Source organism: Mustelus asterias, chromosome 17, assembly GCF_964213995.1.
Source record: "Mustelus asterias chromosome 17, sMusAst1.hap1.1, whole genome shotgun sequence".
NCBI classification, from domain to species: Eukaryota; Metazoa; Chordata; class Chondrichthyes; order Carcharhiniformes; family Triakidae; genus Mustelus; species Mustelus asterias.
The window spans coordinates 69,730,849-69,747,551 of NC_135817.1; the positions used below are offsets into that span (position 1 = coordinate 69,730,849).

Here is a 16,703-nt window from a genome sequence, read left to right on the forward strand (position 1 = left end):
GTTAATACTCAGGAGAAAATAATCTTTGCATTCATTCAGCACTTTGCATTCATTCAGCACTTTACAGAACATTGCAAAGTGCTTTGCAGCATTTTAATCACTTTTGAAATGTAGTTAGTTTCTGTTGGAACATAAACAAATGTGGAGGCCACTTTTCACAAAGCAAATCATAAAAAGTAATGAGAAACATGACCAATTAACCTGTCTTCTGGTGATGTTAGAGGAGTATAACCGAGAGCACCCCTGCTCCTTATCACAAAAGTTGTTTGAAATATTTTGAACCCATCTGAACTGACAGACAGACGGCTCTCATTTTATATCTCTTCCAAAATCAGACAGTGCAGCACTCACTTGATACTGTACCAAAATGTCAGTCTAGACTCTGTGGTCACATCGGAGTGGAGTTTCAATCCACAATCTTTTGACTTGGGTGAGAGTATGATCACTGAACCTTACTGATAGCTGAAGTTCCCCAAAATAGTAATGTTTGGAAAGACAATGGACAGAATTTATTGCCCATTACCCCCACTCCCAGGTGGGTTGAGTGGTAGGTTGGCTGTACGAAGGGTGCTGGGTGAATATCCCGCCACGTTTCCGCCTTCCTCTATTTAAGCCTTCCACAAGGCTTGTGGAAGGCATTCCCACCCAGTTGCCAATTGAGGCTTTAATGCCCACTTAAGGGCCATAACAAGGTACCTGGCATCAAGAAGGGGGAAAACTACTGAGAACCACTTCCCTTCTCTTTCTTCTGGATGTTGACCCACATCTTGCCTTCACTTGCCTTTCTCCAGTGATCCCGGGTAAAGGCCCAAATGAATTTGTGACAGTAGCCACCACTCTAGGTGGCCCTGCCGGGAATGGAAACCCACTGGCCTCTGATTGGCCAGCAACTCTCTGGGGGGGCAGAGTTGGAAGTCATGCAGTTAAATATCCACCATGGAGCCAGGAGGCCTGGCGCAGTGTTCCCACTGCCAATTGGGGATTTAATTCACCCGGGCTCCCAAAGATCGCGTCAACAGGGAACAGTTTTGGTGGTGGAGCCAGACCCCCACAGCCCTCAATAATTTCTGCTTAATGCATCTCTGATTCCTGCAGACCTGGATACCTCATGTCTTAATCCCTTCTGATTTTAGTTAGCTAATCTCAGGTGGGTTTCAACATTACTAGGCTATAGGACATGTATGCTGATGACACTCAATCTTAATTACATCATCCAATGCTACAGCCTTCAAGATCTATGCATTCTTTCAAATGTGTCATCTTGGGTATCCCTAAATGTAATTACTTTGCCATTGGATGCCATGCCTTCAGCAGCCTACGGCCAGAGCTGTGGAATTCCCTCCCTAAAACATTCTGCCTGATTATTATCTCTTATTTTAAAATACATCTTAAATCCTAACTCCATCGGTGCAAAGAGCTATTTGTTTAGCTCTGCGTCAAGTTTTCTTTAATGATGCCCCAGAGATTTGTCTTGGAACTTCTGACTATGTTAAAGGCATGATATTAGTACAAGTTGTTGAAGCAGGAGAAAATATCAACATTGGTTGATATTCCTCATCACTCAGTCTTGACCACAGGAAATTGTGCATTTCTGAATGCTGGTTTACGACACAATTGCTAACCACCGATACTTCCGTCAAAACATTTGCTGACATTCACTGTAGACCCTCACATGATGACAAACTACTTCCTGAGGTACAGAAGATGAATTCTCTGGAATGGAAACACTGATGCAGGAGAGGCAAATGTTCGAAATGAAAATAGACTCTTCAAATTGATCAGAACAGTGAAAATTCAGATTTGTGATCACATCTTTGTTTTACTTACTAATTTATAAATTCTTAAAACTTATTTATAATCATATCCTGACAATCCTGGATTTCTCCGTCAAAGCATTTTAGGAATTAGTTTATATTGCCTTGATTGTGTATGTAAATGAAATAGATGGTTTTTTTGTCACTATTAACCAACTTTCTTCTGAAGTTGCAAATGTTGTAGTGCACCATCAATTCACATCTAGCATTCCAAATTTAGCAGAATAGAATGTTTCAGCTAATGTGTTTTGTTGCACTGAGAGATAGTAATGAGTGCATGAGGCTCTTTAAGCAACATTACTTCAATTCACAGTAGGGTTATACTGCCCACAGACAATTGCAGTATAGTTCCCTTCAAAACCTGGAGAATTACTGACCAGTTGTGTACTTTAGGCATTTGATATTCTATTATGCATATATGTGTGACATATAATGATATGCATATGTGCCTATGCTTGCTTAGTGGCATTTGGTATTTTGTAAGAAACCAGAATGTCCATTTGAATATATGTGGTCTGAAGGCTATTGTAGAAGCTCTATTGTTGAGGGTCCCAGACCCAAACCCCAAGGTATATTATGAAGTCACATTAGACCCCAACAATTTTATTATTGTTGGCGTAAATGTGGCGATAGAATGCTTCACTCCAGGTGTGATTCAACTGACAAATTAGGGTTCTTTTATCAAAACAAGGTTTATTCATAACACAGTTTATATATAGTGCAAACAAAATGATGTAACTTAACTTTTAACAGTTGAACAATACTTGAAATGAAAGGAAACAATTCTAATTTCTAACTTATAACTATTTCAGTTCCAATTAAGCAATATTTCTCTTATAGACTTAAAACACATCCTAAATAAAGTTAGCAATCACAGGTATACTTGCTCTGACGTGGGTAACAGTTGTGAAGGTTCCAGAGAGTCTTTGCAGAGAAATTGGTCAGAGAGAGAGCAGCTTATAGGATTCTATCTTTTTAACAGCCCCCTCCAGTAACTGAACACAAAAAAAACTATTTTTCTGCTATAAACCTAACTCCTCCCACTTCTAGTATCACATGACTATATAACCCTGTACACCTAACTCATCTTCCATGACTTTAATTTAAAAAAAGGGATCTTCTCTCATTATAAATAAAGGGCAATTAGCTTCATTCTAAGTAAACACTACAGGGCTAAAGTGAATATTTATCCTGCTTTCCAGCATCTGCTGCATTCCCACCAGACATACCAACTGCTTTGAGGAAAATAAAAACACTGAACTTTAAATACTCCACCGCAACATAAAATATATCAATAGCACAGTATCATCACACTATTAAGTAGACATGGATAGGATAGTGTCAATATATAAGAAATAGGAGCAGTAGTAAGCCATATGGCTCCTCAAGCATGCTCTGGTCTTTTACATCAATTTCACTTTGCCACCCCATTCCCAAATTCTCTAACTCCCTTTGTGTACAAGAAGCAATCAATCTCAGCTTTCATATCAATCCTCATGAGGTGTTGCCAATCCTTTGTATTGATTGTCATCTGTCCCAATGATGCAAGGAAATATTGCTAAGGACCACCAGACTGAGCATGAACCAGGCGGTTGAAGGATAGTACCAACACATTGTCCCGATATCCATTCTTGTCAAAGTGGTTGACAAGATTCAGAAGGGGTCTTTTGGACAGTATTGAAAGTTTTAATGTTTACTGCTCTCTGCCATGCTCTGCAAATCACTGAGAACTTTGTGACCATGACCTGGAAAGAACACCTAGCTCCCCTGCTTAACCTCGATCAACAGTCGTTTAGTTGTAAATATAGGCTGCCTTATGCCTCCAACCTGCCTCACAGCCATTTCAACCTTTTGTGTATTTGGAAGATAAATCTTTGAATCCAGCACCAAACTAAAAACATCTGCTCATAAAATGGCCCCAATTTGTTCCAGGATAACTCAGTTAAAAAGGTTTATTTATTCGTCACAAGTAAGGCTTATATTAACATTGCAATGAAGTTACTGTGAAATTCCCCAAGTCGCCACACCCCGGTGCCTGTTCGTGTCAATGCACCTAACCAACACATCTTTCAGACTGTGGGAGGAAACCGGAGCACCGGGAGGAAACCCACACAGACACAGGGGGAATGTGCAAACTCTACAAAGACACTGACCCATGTCGGGAATCAAACCCGGGTCCCTGGCACTGTGAGGCAGCAGTGCTAACCACTGTGTCACTGTGCCATTGCTGCAACTGTGACAATTTGTAGTTATTTGATAATTAAGCAATTGCGTTAGAAGGCAATCATAAGCTTGCAGTCATTGTGCTATAAATGAGGCTGTGTATTCCAGTGACCATTGTTCTGTTATTTTGCAGTTCCCTGACACAGAATAATGAAAACCCCAAGGAACAGAATCAGGAGCTCACACAGGAGCCTGAAGCTACAGGATCTGGTAAAGTTGATCTTATTTTTATCCACAACGGTGGGGAAGACATGAGAATGATTGGTACCAAGAGTTTTCTACTTAGAAGTTTAGTGGGATTAATTTCAACATTTCAAACCTTACCTTCCTATGGAACTTTAGGTACACATGTGTAGCCAAGGTAATTAAGTGTCCCATGCCACTAGATAAGGTGGTACTCTACCTTCTTTTGTACAGTTGGACACTAAGGCCCTGATTTTACCAGCACACCCTCCCTGAAATCGGGGCGGGCAAGGCTCGCAGAACAGCATTCTCCGTTGGCCTCGGGCATGATCTTACGAGCCTCGGGCGGGCGTGCCAGTAAAATTCCGGCCTGAGTGTGCGTCCAGTGACAGCTGGGATTCCATGTCCTACATGTCAATAACAACCTATTAGTTAACTAAGCCACTCATACCCCTTAAGCATATTGGACCATTAAATATAATCAGAAACAACATGCAATATTGAGCTTCATGTGAGCCAGTTTGCTTTAAACTCAACAGTCCTGATTGCGCTTGAGGTTGAGGAAGCCACTTGATTACTAATGAAGGAGGAATTTAGCCATTCTGCTCAGAGAGAGGGAATTACTTACATATATATCTTGTAATGAGCCTTTTTGTTCTCATTAAAGAGTGTGGATGAATTCTGCTAACTCTGTTAGGACCAAACTGCAAAGCAATACATCTCTCTCAGCAAAATCAGAAAAGACAGGTTACAAAAGCTACCAACAAAATAATTAAGGAAGTAGCAAATAAAAGGGATTTGGTTCAAACTTGTTTCAAACTAATTAAATTGCAAAGGCAACTCATTTTTAAATGTCAAGCATGAACCAGTAGAGTTCAACTGAGTTCTGAGTTTCACCACCAACTCTTTCCCCATTAGCAGCATGAGCAGTCTAAACTGAAATGTCTGTTTTTGTAGAAAGAATATCTGAGGAAGATTTGAGAAAATCTAATAAAGCTTAATTAAACCATATAGGAGGAACAGATAAATGTAGCGAGTGCACTCAAAACACTTAAAACTGAACTCTGCACTTGTATGAAAGCCAGTACTTTGCACCTCTTCATCTATTCATGAAAAATAAATAATAAAGCCAGTAATTTATCATGAATTCAAGAGAACAAGGATATTGACCTGAAAGAAGCAGTAAAAAGGTATGGCAGAGAAGGAGTGAAAGTCAAATTTAAAATTTTATTAGAATGACAGCTGAAGCAGTTGCTGTTTATGGTCAAATCAACCTACTTTCTTCCCATTCTGATAAAAGGTCACAGACCTGAAACGTTGGGTAGAATCGTGTGCCCTCATTCTGGCGTGTTTGGTGGCAGGCAGCATTTAAATGGTTGCAAGGGTGGGGACCCCGCTGCCTTCTTGCCTCCTGTTAGGAGACCAGATTAGAAACCTGTGGGTATATTGTGAAACCAAACTAGACTCCAACAACTTTCTATTTTTATCATTACTGTGAGGATAGTATTTTTCATTCCAGGCGTGTTTCTACTGACACACTGGGAAACCTTCAGCAAAGCAAACTTTATTTAATGACACAGTTTAAATTATAACAAATGAATTAGTTTAACATTTAATAATTGAACAATACTATAAGACATGGGAGCAGAATTAGGCCACTCGGCCCGTCAAGTCTGCTCCGCCATTCAATCATGACTGATTTTTTTCTCATCCCCCATTCTCCTGCCTTTTCCCCATAACCCCTGATTCCCTTATCAATCAAGAACCTATCTATCTGTCTTAAAGATACTCAATGACCTGGCCTCCACAGCCTTCTGCGGCAAAGAGTTCCACAGATTCACCATTCTCTGGCTGAAGAAATTCCTCCTCATCTCTGTTTTAAAGGACCATCCCTTTAGCCTAAGGTTGTGCCCTCTGGTTCTAGTTTTTCCTACTAGTGGAAACGTCCTCTCCATGTCCACTCTATCCAGGCCTTGCAGTATCCTGTAAGTTTCAATAAGATCCCCCCTCATCCTTCTAAACCCCAACGAGTACAGACCCAGAATCCTCAACCATTCCTCATATGACAAGCTCTTCATTCCAGGGATCATTCTTGTGAACCTCCTCTGGACCCTTTCCAAGACCAGCACATCCTTCCTTAGATATGGGGTCCAAAACTGCTCACAGTATTCCAAATGGGGTCTGACCAAAGGCTTATACAGCCTCAGAAGTACATCCCTGCTCTTGTATTCTAGCCCTCTCGACATGAAAGCTAACATTGCATTTGCCTGCTGACTGAACCTGCACATTAACCTTAAGAGAATCTTGAACAATGACTCCCAAGTCCCTTTGTGTTTCTGATTTCCTAAGCATTTTCCCATTTAGAAAATAGTCTATGCCTCCATTCCTCCTTCCAAAGTGCATAACCTCACACTTTTCCACATTGTACTCCATCTGCCACTTTGTCCACTTTCCTAACCTGTCCAAGTCCTTCTGCAGCCCCCCTGCTTCCTCAATACTACTTGTTCCTCTATATATCTTTGTATACTGAAACATGACAAGATATAATTCTTAACTGTTAACCTATCACTGAGTTAGCAAAACACAGGCATACTTGTTTTGACTTAGGTTACCAGGCTTAGAGCTTTCAGAAAGCCTTTGGAGAGAGAGAGAGAGAGACACTACTTTCTTCTGGCAGCCCAGACAGCAACTGTCTGTTTTTTAAAATGCAAATAAAACTGTTTTGTTTCTTTAAGCTTAGCTCCCCTCATTAACCACATGACTCTGTATCTGTCAATTAACCTGATCAAAAACTCACAGGACTCTGCATTACCGAATCTAAAATCGCAGAAGAACTTATATAAACAGAAGGTCCATTAATTCACATTTCTAGCTAAAATCAAGCATTAGTCTGTATTCTTAGCATCTGCTGCATGTTTACCAGACAAATCGACTCTTGTAACAAAACACATCCTTGTAAAGTAACCCCACCTTAAACACAAAATACAGCCCACTATCATCACACTCCACCTTGACTAAGTCAATGGTGGGCAAGCCCATGGATGGCTGTCCCACCCCACCACCAATAGAAACCCTAAAGTGGACAATTACTACCCACTTAAGGGCTTCATCCTGCTGCCACTATTATTAACACGGCAGCTTGCAGGAGGCTCGCAATGTGGGGAGCACGGTATACATATCCTGGTGTGCTTACTTGGGAGCTTCCAAGGGCACCCCTTGATCCCTTGTTCAAATGCCCTCATTGCCTGACTAAGTGTCCAAGCCAGACACTCCACCAAGAACCACCCCACCCTTGTTATGGAGCCACACCCCCACCCCCCCACCCAGGGAAGGCTGACTGCTGGCCTGTTAAATGCCTGAGGGGCACAAGATGTGGCAAACCTTGTCGAAAAGAAGCAGCGTGAGGGTCTCACCTACGTTCCAATGAACTCCATCGCTTCCACAAGATTCTGCCCATTAACTCTGCTTCTCGCTCTAAAGATGCTGCCAGACCTGCTGAGATTTTCCAGCATTTTCTGTTTCTCTTTCAGATTTTCAGCAGCGGCAGCATTTTCCTTTCCTTCTTTGCTTACTGATTTATCATAATTATAATTTGGATGCAAAGTGATTTGTCATAGCTGGCATTATTTAGAACGATGAATATTCAATGGGTGAAAATATAACCATTCTGATACCATGGTCTTTACATCATGTGATTTAATTCTACAGCAGCAGTTTTACATTTAATCGCAGAAACAACGATCTTGTTTCTTTAAAACTCAGAGTAAAGCAGCAATATTTCTGTCTCTCATAAACTGATACGATTCAAGATACATTTACGTATTAGAAACATTTTCTCGAGTCTCTCTTGTTAAAGAGAGTGTTTTCCTTGCTGCAGTACTGCACTTATCTCCAGCAAATTATCCACAATGTGGAGATAATCAATTCCTTCTCTGAAGTATATGAGGGAATGGGCCTTTCACTAAATAAATAGAAAACCAAGGTCCTCTTCCAACCAGCTCCCACAGTACAACATCTACCCCATCGATTATGAATGCGGACCATTTTCCATATCTTGGGAGCTTCCTCTTGATGAACGCAAATTTAGACAAAAAGAAATCATCTCCAATGTGTCAGCTCAGTCTTTGGCCAATTGAATAAGAGTCTTTTGAGGAGTAAGCTTTCAAACCCAAGACTAAAGTCAAGGTTTACCAGGTAGCAGTGATCCCCATTCTCCTGTACGCCTCAGAGACTTGACGACCTACAGCAAACATCTCAGAACATTGGGACAAGTACCACCAGGAGTGCCTTTGCAAGATCCTCCAAATTCAATAACAAGAAAAGTGGTCCAACAGCAGCACCCGCTGCCAAGCCGACTTGCCCAGCATCAAGGTGCTGATCACTCATAAGGAGTTCCACTGGGTGGCACGGTCGTTCATATACCTGACACCAGACTCCGACAGTAACTGCTATACTCAGAACCTTGACGCAGCAGAAGACTCCCAGGAGGACAATGGAAAGACTTTAGTTATGTCCTCAAAGCATCCCTAAAGAGGTCAACTATTGCTTCTAACTCTTGGGACACCCTGGATTGTGACCAGCCAAAATTAAGAAAGCTCATTCAGGAAGGCAATGAACACATCAAGTGATTTCATTAGGAACGTGCAAAAACTAAGTAGAGGCATCAGAGTAGCGCACAAATCTCCGGACCATCTCATCTATGCAATGCTTCGAGCACCACCTCCCCCATCTGCAGAGTGTACATTAATCATCCAGCCATCTGAGAGCTCATAAACCCGGAATGAAAATGAGTCATCCTCAGTCCCAAAAAAGAAGGACAATAATCTGACAGAGTGGATCACCTTCCCATTGTAGAGATCATCCAATTTTCAATCCATTCGCTTCTCAACAGCCAGGAGAGCCCGTCACCCTGCCATGTTGCCACTAATACAATGAGGATGAAAACTTACCCTAGTGTTTTTAACTCATTGCCATTAACAGCAGGAAAATATGCTCCTTAAATGTGGCATGATTTCGATATCATTCTTAACCATCATGTTGTCTATTGCAGCCTGGTTTTCTTATTACATATGACACGAAACTGTGAAGAAAATATTCGATCGGCATTGCTGCAGAGAAGTAGAAATCTACAGCCCTTTTCCGTTATCTCCACTAATGCATTCATAATGCAAAACAGCTTATCAACTAGAGAGATTATACGAAACAGGTTTGAATGCGTAATTCATCCATAGTATTTCTGAATCTCTTTTATTTCTCCTGATTAATTTAGCGGTATGATTAGTCTAACAGTATCCAAGCAAATTTTTGCCATGGTATTAGTTTGTTCAACTAGATGTGATATGAATTTTATTTTCCACAGTGATGGTGGATTTATAATCCATGGATGACAAGGTTCTAAATTAGATGTGATCAATTTTGCATGCAAATAAAAATTGTATCACACCAAACTCCAAAAAACAACTTAAAGCATTTGTATTACAAAATTATGTTAGTAACAGCTGCACGTTACCATCTTTTGGGGGGGGGGGGGTCTATATTTCACAGGATGTGGGCATTGCTGACTAGGCCAGCATTTGTTGCCCATCCATAATTGTCCTTCAGGAGGTTTGGTGAACATAGGCGGCAGGGTGGGACAGTGGCGACCACTGCTGCCTCACAGCGCCAGGGACCCGGGTTCGATTCCTGGCTTGGGTCACTGTATGTGTGGAGTTTGCGCATTCTCCCTGTGTCTGCACGTGTTTCCTCCAGGTGCTCCGGTTTCCTCTTGCACTCCAAAGATGTGCAAGTTAGGTTGATTGGCCATGGTAAATTGCCCCTTAATGTCAGGGGTAAATACTTGGGGTTACGGGGATAGGGCCTGTGTGGAATTGTTGTCAGTGCAGGCTCGATGGGCCGACTGGCCTCCTTCTGCACTGTAGGGATTCTATGATTTCTTAAACTACTACAGTCTGTGTGGTGTAGGTACCCTCACAGTGCTGTTAGAGAGGGACTTCCAGGGTTTTGACCAAGCAATGGTGAAGGAACAGCGATATGTTTCCAAATCAGTATAATTTGTGTTTTGGAGGGAACTTGCAGGTGATGGTGTTCCCATGTGTCTTCTGCCCTTGTCCTTCTAGATGATAGTGGTTTTGGGTTTGGAAGGCTGCCCAAGGAGCCTTGGTGAATTTGTGCAGTGCAGTGCAGCGGTGGCACAGTGGTTAGCACTACTGCCTTACAGCTCCAGGGACCTGGGTTCGATTCCCGGCTTGGGTCACTGTCTGTGTGGAGTTTGCACATTCTCCTTGTGTCTGTGTGGGTTTCCTCCGGATGCTCCGGTTTCCTCCCACAGTCCAAAGATGTGCAGTTTAGATTGATTGACCGTGCTAAATTTCCCCTTAGTGTTCTGGGATGCCTAGGTTCGAGGGAGTAGTGGGGCAAATATTTGGGGTTATGGGGATAGGGCCTGGGTGGGATTGTTGTCGGTGCAGACTCGATGGGCCGAATGGCCTCCTTCTGCACTGGGGGTTTCTATGATTTCTATGATCTTGTGGATGGTACACATTGCTCATCGATGGTGGAGGGAGTGAATATTTGTGGAAAGGGTGTCAATCAAGCGGGCTGTTTTGTCCTGGATGGTGTTGAGCTTCTTGATTATTGCTGGAGCTGCACTCATCCAGGTAAGTGAAGAGTATTCCATTATACTCCTGACTTGTGCCTTGTAGATGCTGAACAGGCTCTGGGGAGTCAGGAGGTGAATTACACACCGCAGAATTCCTAGTCTCTGACATACTTTTGTAGTCCCCGTACTTACATGGTGCATTCAGTTCAGTTTCTGGTAACCCCTCAGGAGGTTTATAATGGGGGAATTCAGTGGTGGCAATGTCATTGAATGTCAAGGGGCGATAATTAGATTCTCTCTTGTTAGAGATGGTCGTTCCTTGCCACTTAAGTGGTGCAAATGCTACTTCCCTCTTTATCAGCCCAAGCCTAAATGTTGTCCAAGTCTTGTTTTACTAGAAATGGCCTGTTTCAGTATCTGAGGAGTTATGAATTGTACCGAATGTTGCACAATCATCCAAGGACATCCCCATTTCTGACCCAGTGACCTGGAGGAATGGTCATTGATGAAGCATCTGAAAATGGTTGGGCATAGTAATATCCCTAATTAAGTGGTGAATTATAAGGGTGCACTCATATTGCACCTTGAACAGTGCCACAAACCCCAACTGGTTGCTGCTTCACAACAGTGCTCATGCAGAAAAAAAGCAAAATATTCTGGATGCTGGAATCTGAAACATTAACAGAGAAAGCTGGAAAATCTCAGCAGCTCTGGCAGCATCCGTGGGGTGAGAAAACACAGTTTCTTCAGAAGCAAAGAGTTGGAAAATTGTGATTATATATAAGAGGGGTTGGAAGAGCTGGAATAGTGATTAGTGGGAGCTGGGAGAGATTGCAACAAAGATGTAGGAAAACTTAAGAACAAGTGACAGAAAGCCTGGCGCAGGGGGAAGGGTTTTTGTATAGGAACAAAAATGTTTGGGATATAGAAAAAAGATGGAGGAGAATGTCACTGTCTAAAAAGTTTATTTATTTATTAGCCACAAGTAGACTTACATTAACACTGCAATGAAGTTACTGTGAAAATCCCCTAGTTGCCACACTCCGGCACCTGTGCGGGAGAATTTATCATGGCCAACACACCTAACTAGCACGTCTTTGGACTGTGGGAGGAAACCGGAGCACCCAGCGGAAACCCACGCAGACACAGGGAGAACGTGCAAACTCCATACAGACAATGACCCAAGCCAGGAATCAAACCTGGGTCCCTGGCACTGTGAGGCAGCAGTGCTAACCATTGTGCCACCGTGCCGCCCCAACGTTGAGTCCTAAGGGCTGTCATGTGCCTAATCTGAAGATAATGTATTGCACCTCCAGTTTGCATTGGGTTTCACTGGGACATTGCACCAGGCTAAGGAAAGACACGCGGGTATGAGAGCAACTTGCTGAGCTGAAATGGCAAGCTACAGGAAGGTTGAGTTCATGCTTGCAGGCTGAGCAAAGGTGTTCCGCAAAGTTATCACGCAGTCTGCATTTAATCTCCCAAATGTAGAGGACACCGCATTGCACCATCTGCTCACACAGACTTGATTTAAGAAAAACTTGAATTATCTCTTCTTAAGCACTGAATAAATCTACATGGAGTTGATGTAAATCTTCAGCATGCAGATGATCAAGCTCCCCTTCTCTGAGCAGCTAAATTTCAACCACAGGACATGAACACTCTGTAGATGCAGTGCTCTCTCCTTTTCTCTACAGATTTCCTCTGTTATATTGCAAGGGGTCGCCACAATGCTGGTCGATCACCCATCGTTTTTTTTTAGATTTGATGGGTAGCTTTACAGCCAAATGCTCTAACTGCTGCCAGCCCTCTCAATTTATCTGGATTGGGTCCTTCATTGATGCGTACTGGCTTGCATGTACCGGTGGCTGGGTTAACGAGTGCTCTCCAGTGAATCAAAATTGGAGTTCAAACAAGGCAAGGTAAACAATATCTCGGACAGTCAACTGCAATATAAATACATCATAGGTTGCAGAAATCATTTTTATTGTTGCTTTTCTGCAACTGGATGAATGTTAAAAAAATTACAGTTACTTCAGTTTTGTGATTTCCGTCAAAAGGAATGGTAAATATTGTTTCTAATGTGTAGAGTACCTTGATGTACTGCTGCAGAATATCAGCAGGAAGCATGGAACAGATACATTTTCATTGTAGCTGTTCATCTATTTCCATTTCTCTCTTGGATTTTTTTTACAACTGAAGGGACTGGATTTTTGAATATAAGGTGATTGTAAAATTTGGTTCCATGTGCTTGTAGGTGACATATTCCCACACACACAACTTTTCACTCACAGGATCAGTTTCCTCCATGTTTCTGTCATTGCGTTTAACTCTATATTAAAGCTCCCTATAATTGTCCTTGCATTTTAATGGCCTGGATGTAAGTTATTGTCAAAGCTTTGACAAAGGGTCATCTGGACTCGAAACGTCAGCTCTTTTCTCTCCTTACAGATGCTGCCAGACCTGCTGAGATTTTCCAGCATTTTCTCTTTTGGCTTACAATAGCAATGACCGGCACTCAGATTTGGGGAAACTCTGAATTGGATGTTAATGCCAATCTGAGGTTAATGAGAGGCTGCCATGCTCCCTACCTCTCTCTGATTTGCTTCCCGGTTCCATCACCCCAGATTAATATGATTTTTGGTACGGTTGAAAATTGGCCAGTTAGAAAACGTTGTGTATTCATTAAATCAGAATGAAGGGAATTCTTTGAAATCCACTTCTTCTTCTTTGCCAAGAATATTTACTGCCAAAAGCTGTCTAGAAATCTGCTGGTAGTCTGCTGTAAACTTTGCAAAGGGGATCTTTCTGGCTGCGTTAGCTATCGTTTTCAAATCTTTCATCAACAGTCATCAATGTCACTGCAGCTGCCAACTAAAGCAATATAGCCAAAAATCAATAAAACATATTTGGAACAGACCCCTGGATTGCCGGTAAGACTTCCATGTATCATTCTAAACTTATACATCGTATACACAGAATCATATAATACTCACCACTAAACATATCGCTGCGTCGTAATTGAGAATAATTGCAAAAAGAAATGGAGGAAAAAGAGAAAAAAAATATGGAGGCAACTCTCCCGTTTTAGAAGTACAGGACAATAACACTATATGGAATAGAATCTAAATATCCTTTTAAGATTAGAAGGTTTTTAATTGCTTTTTAATTTCAAAATGAATCCTGGGGTCAGTTACAGGTCAGGCTCTAAAGCATCACATAACAATTAGAGCACAAATCAGGCTATTCAGACTGACCTGTCATTTTTAGTATTTATCCCTCCATCGAGGAATTGATCCTAATCCCATGTACCTTCCCTGCTTTCAAATCCCTTTATTCACATTTCTTTCAGCCATCCAACTAATTTGTTATTAAATGCTAAAAACGTACCTGAAGATCAAGCCCTGATTTTGCTTGACTGACAATCAGTTAAGAAGTTGGAAAGACATTGGCAGATTCTTATCATGAGAGATAGAAGTGAATTGCAACACATTTTAAGATGGTTTTGCATCCATTAGGAAGGGACTTGAGTGCAGCAGGTAGAAGGCGTAAGATTTTCTAATGGTAAAGAATGATAGCTGACAATTTTTAAAAGCCCATCATATACACCGATCTTGTTTGATTGTTTGTAATTTGCTTTAATTTACTTCCCGAAGGTGTGCTGCAGCTATTGGAAAAAGTGAAAATCAGGGCTGTTAGGCCTGGAGCCAGTCACCTGGGAAGAAAAGCACAGTTAGTGTGGCAAAACGAATCTGCCTGAATGGGAAAATGTTTGACTATGACTAGAGTGGGAGAGAAAAATAGGACATACAAATACTTAAGGAAATGTATAATGATGAACAAATAGAACTTAGGCCATGATTCTCCAACCGTGTGCACTCATGCACAGATTGCGCTGGGGCTGCGAGGGACCAGAGAATTGCAGGGGAGAGGCCATTTAGCACCAGGGAGAACCCCCTCGGGATTCTCCCAGCCCCCGCGTCCTGATGTAATTTGGTTCATGCCCAGTGAGGGCATGAACGAGATTAGCATATTTAAATAATCATTTAATTATGTGGGGATCTGTTTGGAGCCAGATCATCCCAGCTCCGGCAATTCACCGACCCTCGAGTGCAGCGGGAACCTGGCACAAATGACTACTGGTATCCACAAATGGAGACCAGTTGTCATGGCCACACCAGGGGGCTCGGAGGCCATTGAAACCCCCGGACGGTCGGGGATATGGCTGGTCAGGGCCCTGGCATTAGGCATTAACCCTGACAATGCCAGATTGGCAGTGGCAAGAGGCGTAGCCTGAAGGAGTTGGGGCCTCAAAGAGGCTTCTGAAGGGGGTGGAGCCTCTAGTGGGGTTTCACCCACTAGGTTGGGGGGAGGGGCAATGCTCTGATGCTGGTGTGGTGGGGTGAGGGGATGCATGGGGAGGGTTGGGGGTGACCTTCAACTTAACTTTGAGATTGGAGTGCCCTTTAAAAAGTGCCCCAGTCTCTGTGGAGCTGGTCTCGCTGGCACCTTTAGGTCTCCACTCCAAGAATAATTGTAAGTGTGGGAGAATTTGGTGGGAACCTCCCTTAGCTACAAAAAATCTTCTAAGTGTCATTAAATTATGACCTAAATCGCGTTGACCCTCCCAGTGGGGATGTCAGTGGTTTCCAGCTGAGAACAACACTTCGAAATTTTTTGGGAGAATTGCACCCTTAGCTTTTTATATAAATAAAAGGCTTGTGTGCACCTTTTGTTTGCATGACTTAACTTCCAGTTATTAGTGATTTTTTTGCAATTTATATTGGATTTTCCCATGAACTTCAGGACTCTGATGTCAGAACAAATGGACGGACCTGAGTCTACATATCCTGGCTGATGACACAATCTATCTAGAGGCAGACCCCGAATTGTCTGCAGTGTCTCAATGCTTGTCCTCCTATTAAGGAAGGTGGGAGTGGGGGTGCAGTCAATGCTACCGGCCCAATCAGAGGACTCACAGTTATGGAGTCTTGGCAGCCCCCACCAGGAGTGCCCCTGGACCTGACCTCGGAGGCATGCATTTGAAATTAAAATTATTAGGGATGCAACTTGTTGGACCCTGTAGGGCCTGTTTACTTCTTCAGAATAAACGTGAGCATGACTGGTTCAAAGTAAATACTCCTTTCTTTAAGCGTCTTTTATAAGCATTTTACAGAAAGTGAAATAAGGACTACTTAAGAGAGAGAGAGCAGCCAAAAGCCAGCGCTGGATCGAACAACTCAAAACATAGTCTGGGTCGAACTAACTAAACATCGATCTGTATCTACAATATAACGGAATACTTATATTATTAAAAGCTGGGTACAAGCAACAGCTGGCTTCTGTGACCCTGAAAGTTTATGTTTATCTTCTGAGCAAGCTTGTTTACCTTACATTGTACTTTCAGAGAATGCAGCTATGTCTCTAGGCTGGACCAAGAATTCCAAGCTGATGTGGCCAAATTAGCTTCAGTTAGCTTAAAGCATAGCACAATTAGTTACATTAGACTGAAATACCTTAAAATGAAGCCTTTTAACTGGGCAAACCATACAGAGGATCCCACAGACCTCATGAAATGGTAGGGAAACCCCTCCACTTGCATTGTGTAGGTTGCAAGTGCAACCTTTCCTGTTGGCGACCCACTCTTTTAGGATATGGATCCTCTAGCTCTGATAGCCCTCAGGCCTACCAAAGTGAGGCTGCCTCCATGGAAATGTGGCCTCCACACGCAACTTGGTGACAGGGGAAAGGCACTGTTCTGCCAGTGGCAAAATGGCCGTCACACCTGCAAAATCAGTCCCCAGTGGGTCTGTAATCAACATAACTATCTGGCTGATCCGGCCTCTGCCCATCTATGGGAAACTTCCTTGATGTAGAGAATGCAT

At 42.5% G+C, this 16,703-nt stretch overlaps 1 protein-coding gene across 3 annotated transcripts in view; it reads left to right on the forward strand.

Annotated features, from left to right (window-relative positions):
• LOC144506594 (E3 ubiquitin-protein ligase DZIP3-like) overlaps positions 1-16,703 on the forward strand; it is a 144,215-nt gene that overhangs the window by 54,561 nt on the left and 72,951 nt on the right. For all 3 annotated transcript variants that reach the window (XM_078232930.1, XM_078232933.1, XM_078232931.1), the window contains one exon: positions 4,171-4,247. In XM_078232930.1, coding sequence (XP_078089056.1) covers positions 4,171-4,247 — 77 coding nt within the window. The remainder of the gene's footprint in view (positions 1-4,170; positions 4,248-16,703) is intronic.